The sequence below is a fragment of the Glossina fuscipes genome, unplaced genomic scaffold (genome assembly GCF_014805625.2).
Source record: "Glossina fuscipes isolate IAEA_lab_2018 unplaced genomic scaffold, Yale_Gfus_2 127, whole genome shotgun sequence".
Taxonomy (NCBI): domain Eukaryota; kingdom Metazoa; phylum Arthropoda; class Insecta; order Diptera; family Glossinidae; genus Glossina; species Glossina fuscipes.
Window position 1 is genome coordinate 1261225 of NW_023998470.1, and position 8087 is coordinate 1269311.

Consider the following 8087-nt stretch of genomic DNA (forward strand, 5'->3'; position numbering starts at 1 on the left):
GACAATAGTATACAATGCATATACTAGCATACTGTATACTGTTATGTAATCCTCTTAAGGAAAGATTACGGAGAGAGTCGATTCATAAGAAAGACGACCTTCATTCGCATACGTTCGCCTGCTTTTAAACCAAGTTAAGAAAAATAAGGAAGACAAAAATTTTTCTCTTTCTTTTTTTCTTATGTAATAGTTTTCTCTTTCCATGTTAAACATTGCTTTATTTTAAAAATATTTAATACATTTTACAAATATTACACTTGTACACTGAGCAAAAAATTGAATCAGCGAAAACTCTTTCCCTTAAAACAATTATTTTAAAATAGACTAAATCTTTTTTAATAATTGATGCTCTTTATAACATTATGTTGTAATAATCATCGGCAGTAACGTTATGCGGCCCACCGTAATAATCCAAAACAAAAATATTTTTGATATCCAGTTCGCATAAGTAAAAGGTGTGAGCTAAATAGAAAAACTTAAATGAATACTTGACACAATAAATACCTTCTAAGTACAAAATAAATACCTTTTATCCAATTTTTAGCAGCTGGATGACGTTGCACGAAAGCTACTAAAGCGTCGTCATAATTTTGGTCACTTTTACCCATCTTAAAGTAAATAAAAAAAAAAAAAAAAAACCAGTAAGTACGTAAGGAAATTATCTTAGGTTTGAAGCGAATCCTTAATCTTCATTAACCGTATAATAGCGGAGTCAGTTGCCCTAATGGATACGAGTTTTCTAATTGTAGGATATTTTAAGCGAATCTGCGAACTATTTGAACCAATTTTTTTTTTTTTAAACTACATTATACCACGTTAGCGATCTTAGTTACGGCTTTTTTGTTTGGCGTCAGAATGTTTATGAGCTGATCAAAGCCGTTTCCACAACGACTTTGGAAAATGTTCGCATCAAGTTAAAGATTGATAGATCCCATCAATTAGAGGGCCGAGGTATGCCGTGTTTCAGTTTTATATCCATATTTTAGACTTTGCGCTCATTACAATTCTAATAACAAAGAGCAGAGAGCGAGGTATTCCAAAATGGCTGAAAGGTTTTAGAATCTTTTGCCGATTAATAATGTGCGAACATAAAGAAGAACACGATTTTTAATGAGTATTGCCCACAGAAGGACATATGTATTGCTACCCTTAAAGATAAGAAATTTTTCTTAAATCATTTCCACCTTTTTTTCTTTCTTTTTTAACATACCTGCTTAACTTGACCACTTATTATAACGCGAGCACATGTTGGCTCCATTGGATCTTGTTTATGATTTTCGCAATCCAAGCGTTGATCATTGCTGAATAAAAATGTTGCCTTATTATTATATCTCCAGTCGGGGCCGGTAAAATCCAAATCGGTTAACATAAAATGTATTTTCCCCGTTGACACGCCTTTGGAGTCATTATCATCGATTGAGATGACATTAACCATAGGATAGCCCGTAACTAAGCGATTAGTGGAAATCGTTCCTACCGCAGCCCAATTCGCGTGATTAACTAAAGTACGCGCTATCTTCGCATGATTTAAATCCGGTTGTCTTTCCAACATTAATTGCTGATATTTATATGCGTTTATGATACGCTCATCCTCCAAAGCTGAGTACGCTTCGGTTAAGTCGTAACTTAAAACGATTATTAAAACTGCTAATGAAAGATATCTAAACATTTTCTTCCTTTTGCTTGTGTGTATTCTACGATTTGAAAAAAGAAAATTGATTAAAATCTTTAATTTTTTTCAAATATTTCTTACACAATATCCAATTACAAAGTGAACTTTTAACTATGTTGGCCCTAGCAAATCAACTTTGAATATCGCAAAATCGCGTAATGGGTTTAATCAGAGTGATATTTCAGTTTAAGACTTTGTCGATTAGTTTATTTATAGCAAAAAAAAAAAGAAAAAAAGAAAAAACAATCAACCAATAAATAAATTTAGTTGAAATTGAATCTTAAGTACTCTACTCTAGTCTACAAGTCTACAACAAGTCTTTGCGAAAATCTCTATCTTGTTCTGTGCTCCTTTTTCAATTGTTTGCTGACTTCAAATTTGATTTACACGTAGCTTCAAATTTTCTAATTCTGTATCCGACTTTTACGATAATTAAATGCACCTAAATCGGTTGAATATCGTAGTCAATAAATTGAATGTAAGCCGACAATGGATGTTACCGCGAGAATATGGAAATTAGTATAACTCGATTGAAGAACGTTTCCAATATATGTACAAAAACAAAACAATAACTTTGGGGTTTATTTGTTCGAATGAAAAAACATTTGTATTACAAATTGACATAGTCGTGTGATGACTTTCATCAACCGTTAAAGGAAAAAAAACCTTGAATCACCTGTGCATTTGATAAAAAATCTATAAAGGCATATTCTGCTGTCATATAACTTTAATAATATAGATTTTATATTTTAACACTTTGTATTGCTTAGAAGCGATAATGTAATTTTCATATATCTAATCTACAAGTATGAAATGTGAGTTGGACTGCAATCTTATCAGATATTCAATTGTTTCAACATTTAATGCATTCAAATGATAGGTGGCTTCAGAACACTAATTTAGTAAATGTGTTGAGAAATTTTCGCCACTAGATGGTGTTCGATATATCGTATATCGAGCAGATTGCTTCATACCGACGCGCGTTAAAAAGACGACAAATGTACAATTTTTATGCAGGATAGTAATCACGTATGGAAAATTTAGCTCTCGTTTTGTATTTGAACGAAAGCTGACTTCCAGCTACGCGATTATCATGGAGTTGTCTTTAATCAATTGAGTCAAAAACTGCGGAGTGATCACGTACAAAAATTTAGCTTTCGCTGCTGTATTCACCTGTTTTGCCAAAACGGGTTAATACACAAGCGTAAGTTAACTTTCACCTGAGTGACTACACACCTGTATTAGTACAAAAGGACATAACTGTAGAGTACTTTCCAGTTATAGCCTTCTTAACCGATTAATCCAAATCCTTTTATTACTCTCGCACTTAAGTGCCTGTGGATAATGTGTGTGGAAAGAGACACTTATTCAATCTCTTGTAGGTTGTATGTTAATATTTTCTACTTATTTTGAGCACACCTCCAACAACATTTTTGCCAACGTCAAGAATTATTTGCTTCAAATTTAAAGTAATATCAGCTCGGACTTTCAAATCGCCATTTCTCACTTGTCGCGGACGAATCACAACCATGTTCAGAATTCGATAAATGATCAATAGTGATCAAAATTTCAAGTTTCTGTCTTAATTTTGCCAACCGTTACAAAAACTGCGACAAATAAAGACACAAACCGATAGAAAAGATTTGCGCGCAGCTAATCAGATGCATGGATGTTTGAATGACCAAGTTTAATTTTCGATCGAAAAAACGGCACTACCTTGTTAATGATCTATCGAAAGTATCCCATGTTATTCTCCAGAGAATATGGTTTTACAGATATTGCAGAAAAATCAAACGAGTTGTGGTGCATCCCGCTTGCAATAATTGCTTATACTATCGTACGATTATATTCAAAAAATCAAATTCCAGTTATCTTTCGATCCTATCGTTTAAACCATTACATTTAAATTTTCCAAAAAATTTCTTAATCTTTAAATTGATACATTAGGAATTTTCTTAATCAGGAGTAGGTGGAAGTCAAAATACATGCGCGTTTATTTATATGTAGTCAGCTAAAGTAGTTTCAAAATAAATTAATGAAGCGTTAAGTTTGAAACATTGAATGTGGAATTCTCGCACTTCATCCATAATGCCTAGATGGTAGGACGATTGTTCAATGTTCGTTGTCTAATATTATTATAGTATGTAAATAAATTATAATAATAAATAAAGAAGATTTTTGATCACAATTTATGCAAATGTGGTTAGTAGTCATTATCAACAACCTTTTGGTTGCGTGTCGGTTTATTTTCAATATGTAAACAATCATTTGGTTGCGCAATACCATAATCAGCTGTAATTTAAAGAACGTTTTCGGATTAAAATTACAAAATTGAATTTGTGGTTAGAAGGCGGAAAAATTGAAAAGATATTAATAGAAAAAAAAACTAGTGAAAATTGCCCAAAAACTCAAGAAGAAAAATGTTTCGCAGTCGGAGTTGGTTTGATGGCGCTTGGAATAAACCTAAAAACCGTTTAAATACAACGGTATCTGAGAGTAATAGGGGTTTGCTGACAGAATCGTTAAGAAGTATAGCGGAAGTTTTAATATGGGGTGATCAACATGACAGTTCGGTTTTCGAGTAAGCAGCGCTTAATAACTCACTCTTTATAATTAGGTATTAATTATTTTCCTTTTTCCAGCTTTTTCCTGGAGAAAAATATGTTATCATACTTTTTGCATATAATGCGTCAACAAAGTGGAGGTTCCAGTTTTGTATGTGTTCAATTATTACAAACTTTGAATATTCTCTTCGAGAATATACGTAATGTAACTTCATTATGTAGGTTGAGGCTAATGCTATTATCGTCAGAAGTTCGGCTGCTTGGGAATTACATTCTAAAATTTTAAAATTTGCTCCATAATTTTCTAAAATTTCCTCGGCGGATGTTATTGCCGGTATGGGCGAACTGCTGACACTGTTTTCATCAGCATCATTGCTTGAAGGCTTGAAGGGGACCTCATAAATTGCGTGTACATACCCAAGACTACCGGGTATCTGTTTTTGGTAGCTGTTTAGGATCAAAAGTTTTAGCAAGTGCATTTACGGTAATAAAGCGATAATAAAATTGAAATTTGAACTCATAATGAATTGAAAACTTTGCAATTTTCCAGTGGTTGCTTAAAGCGGTGTCCCTCCAAGATTATATATGGCGGATGCAATTTTTTTGCTTGCTTTATGCAGTCTAAGCAGTGAGGTGTATCCATCATTCGGTAGACACATTATATAATCATAATACACTTATAGGTTTTACTTAATGTCTATTAAAAATCGATTTACTGCGTAATAAATTTGGTGAACGGTATAATACCCCTAGCAAACAAAAGCTTTTATTGCGAAAATTTTTATTCCTTGACGGTGCAGATAATCCACGATTTTAGAAATAACATCGAAGTCACATTAAGGCCGTAGCTGTTGACGATATCGTTCTTCATATATACATAGCGTACGTTTAAATTTTGTTGCTAACAAAAACAACTTCCAAGTTCTTCTACGCGATTACCGTCTTACATCGTTTAAAGAAATAAAATTCATCTGCGTTTCATCAAATGGCTCGGTCATATTGATCTGTGAATTACTTATTACTATTACTTTTTTTCTACTATACGAACGAAAGAAAAGTAAGTATTATTTCACACATCACTGTATAATTGTATGCCTTTGATTTGGGCTTATCATGTTTACATGTAATCAGCTGTTTACCTCTTTGTTCATTTAGTTTCTTTAATTGCGTCTTTTTTTATTGAAACAATTGTGCGCCTTCTTTGTACCATTTAATAAATAAAAAATATTTTGGTTTTTTCAATTTTTAATCTGCTTATAGAAAAAATTTCATTTTTATTTATTTATATTTCTTTTTTTGGCTACATTCGTTTGGATAAAGTATATTAAACTTGAATTATTGTGTTGAGTTGCGTTAATCTTTGTACGCGTTTTTAAGTAATTGGAAAAAATATTATTAGAACACAATGTAATACTAAATAAAACGCCGTTTTTACCGAATAACGTACTTTTTGAGGGAATAAAGTAAGAATAAAAAAAATTTACAATATTAAAATATGGTTTATATTGTTTAAATTGATTTGAATTTTCTGAGAGTAAAAATTACCGTACGCTCTATAAGCTATTGTTTTGTTCTTGGTATCTACAAAGAGTAAATGTAAACAATGTTAAAGCATTTACGGTCATAAAATGCTGAGCAAATCTATGAGTGAGTTAGATGTTTTTGAGTGTTGCCATGACAACGTTGTAAGTGGACGGTCGGAGATTACCGTTAATAAGAAAAGTTAAAAGCATTTTGCTCTTAGGGTGGAATACGAAGGAAATATGAATAAATTATTTGTGAAACACGTGTCGCGAATATATATTAGATGACTTTGGTAATTATATAAACGAACAGATTATATAAAAACAGATTTAGGAATTTTTGTTTCTTAAACTTTTTTTTCTTAGTATTAGATAAGAGCAAGCTGTATATTGCCGAATTCAATTTTTGTTTCTAAACAAAAAAATCGATGAGTCAAACCTCTCAGTACGACTTTCAGAATGCCAGCAATAGACAACAAAAGAAAGCAGGAAGGCAAAAGAACACAAGAATTTTATACATAATTAATACACATATACATATATAAATATATATATATATATATATATATATACATATATATATGATATTAGAAGGGTATTTTCAAGGATAGTGACTCTACTACATTTTTATCTTTATTAGTAGAAACGAACCCATAACTTTAATAATTCCAAGATAGCTTTGGGAGTTGTTTCCTTAGTCGCTTGCAAATGTACCAAACTTTTGGTCAAAGTCTGCTGTACATTGTAATCTATTTTAATACCCGCCAATGAAGACATAGATAATATTTGAAAAGTAGCTTGGCAGGCAAATGACAGTATCTCTTTGCGAAGATATATATATATATATATATTTATGTGGTCCCGGGTGCTTTTATTGACGCATCACAAATACAATGAAAGACCTAATATATTTTAAAAAGACTGTGGATGTAAACATTTTGCTAAAAGATTCTTAATACCCAGGTGGAAATTTTAGTGAATATACATACATACATATTGATCAATACCAAATTATAAACTGATTTCACTATGTCCATCTATCTATCCGTCCGCACGTCCGTCTGCCCGCTGCCTACAGTGAACGTACTCTCGATAGAATAAATACCACTAGATAGTTCTAGTGTTTTACCTGTTATAACCACATTTGATTTCACACACATTCATTCTTTTGCATTTCTGTCTATGATTTAACAAGCAATCTGAAGTTCTAGCTCTTAGTTAAACTTAAAATTTTGAAATTAAAAATTTTCCAGACAATGAAACATAATAACAATGTTTTGCTTTTATTAAATTTTGTAGACATTTATTTAGTAATTTTTCGTTAATTTTTTACTATATTCTTTTTTTTTCTTAATTTTCCTTCATCTTACATTTGCTTCATAAATCTTTCTTTATTCCTTCTATAAATATAATCTCCTTTAATTTCTTTTATTATATTTTAAACACAATATTTTAAATACATTAAATGGTAATACGGTTGAAGAATTCATTTTAAATATAATATATATGTATATATATATAAAAAAAAAATTTTATATAATAAATGATTCTTATCAAAAAAAAAAAACTTATATATGTTGAAACAAAACTAAATATTAGAAGCAAAGGAAATTTAGTTTGGACCGTACTTTTTAATACCCATCACTAGTATGTGAAATGCACTTGATTGCTAGAGAAAAGAAAGACCGTTTCTTTCGCTATGTCGTATAACTTAGTGGCACTTAGAAGGTGCGCTTTATTTACTCAAGTTTTCTTTTTTCTAATAGTGAACGAATCCTTAATCCGGTTAAGGGAGTTTTTAAATATACTGCAGAGATTTTTTTCGAGAGAGCGAGTTAGAAAGAGGGAGAGAGAGAGACATGTAATTTGAAATCGCGAAAGTTTGAGGCCATTACTTAGTAAAAGGATAGAGTGAGTTATGGCGAGTTTCATGGACTGATGATTTAATTTTTTTCAAAAATTTTGATGCTCTGAGTACAATTTCAGAAGCCAGACGCAGCGAAATAGTATTCGCTGTTCACTCTGACTGGGTATTTACAAAATTCATCAAATCCTTGAATGACTGTAAGAAAAAAGTAAACAACGTCCAGTTCTTCTAGATGTTTGATTCGATTTGATCAGAGTAGATTTGGGTGACAGTAGATTGTTTCGATTGGTCTGGCAAATGTGTATCCAATTATCTTTAAACATTTGTATTGCGTGTTTCATATGAAATTTCTACCTATTAAACCACAACTGATTGATGAATAATTATGTTATGCTTTTAATCTCGTCGCACCGCAGTCATAGAATACCTGCTTAGGCGTCTCAACAAAGGGTATAAAATAT

General features: G+C 31.5%; 2 protein-coding genes across 7 annotated transcripts; one reads left to right on the top strand and one right to left on the bottom strand.

Annotated features, from left to right (window-relative positions):
* Positions 1–271: 271 nt before the first annotated feature.
* Positions 272–5704, bottom strand: LOC119640766 (protein CREG1). Of its 5 annotated transcripts, none has more exons than XM_038038996.1 (4): positions 5684–5704; positions 1211–1694; positions 527–608; positions 272–462 (listed from the first exon to the last, which is right to left on the bottom strand). In XM_038038996.1, the coding sequence occupies exons 2-4, from the start codon at positions 1667–1669 to the stop codon at positions 353–355; spliced, it is 651 nt and encodes a 216-aa protein (XP_037894924.1). In that variant the 5' UTR covers positions 1670–1694; positions 5684–5704; the 3' UTR covers positions 272–352. The 5 variants fall into 5 exon arrangements, with proteins under 5 accessions (XP_037894924.1, XP_037894921.1, XP_037894923.1 ...); XM_038038993.1 differs by lacking the exon at positions 5684–5704 and adding an exon at positions 5376–5653; XM_038038995.1 differs by lacking the exon at positions 5684–5704 and adding an exon at positions 4953–5311.
* LOC119640767 (protein CLEC16A homolog) lies at positions 3678–4939 on the top strand. 2 transcript variants are annotated; one of them, XR_005247739.1, is made up of 3 exons: positions 3678–4253; positions 4315–4720; positions 4787–4939. XR_005247739.1 is itself a non-coding variant. In XM_038038998.1 (2 exons), exons 1-2 carry the CDS (start codon positions 4093–4095, stop codon positions 4520–4522), a joined length of 369 nt encoding a protein of 122 aa, XP_037894926.1. In that variant the 5' UTR covers positions 3678–4092; the 3' UTR covers positions 4523–4939. The 2 variants fall into 2 exon arrangements, 1 of the variants encoding a protein (XP_037894926.1); XM_038038998.1 differs by having other exon boundaries at positions 4315–4939.
* Positions 5705–8087: the final 2383 nt, after the last annotated feature.

What these genes read in the sequence shown, in the direction of transcription:
- LOC119640767 (XM_038038998.1), top strand. Translation starts at nt 4,093, where the DNA reads ATGTTTCGCAGTCGGAGTTGGTTTGATGGCGCTTGGAATAAACCTAAA. An exon ending in CATGACAGTTCGGTTTTCGA is followed by an intron (nt 4,254 to 4,314) that starts GTAAGCAGCGCT and finishes TCCTTTTTCCAG; the next exon opens with CTTTTTCCTGGAGAAAAATA.
- LOC119640766 (XM_038038996.1), bottom strand. Translation starts at nt 1,669, where the DNA reads ATGTTTAGATATCTTTCATTAGCAGTTTTAATAATCGTTTTAAGTTAC. An exon ending in TAAGTGGTCAAGTTAAGCAG is followed by an intron (nt 609 to 1,210) that starts GTATGTTAAAAA and finishes ATTTACTTTAAG; the next exon opens with ATGGGTAAAAGTGACCAAAA. An exon ending in TGCTAAAAATTGGATAAAAG is followed by an intron (nt 463 to 526) that starts GTATTTATTTTG and finishes TTTTCTATTTAG; the next exon opens with CTCACACCTTTTACTTATGC.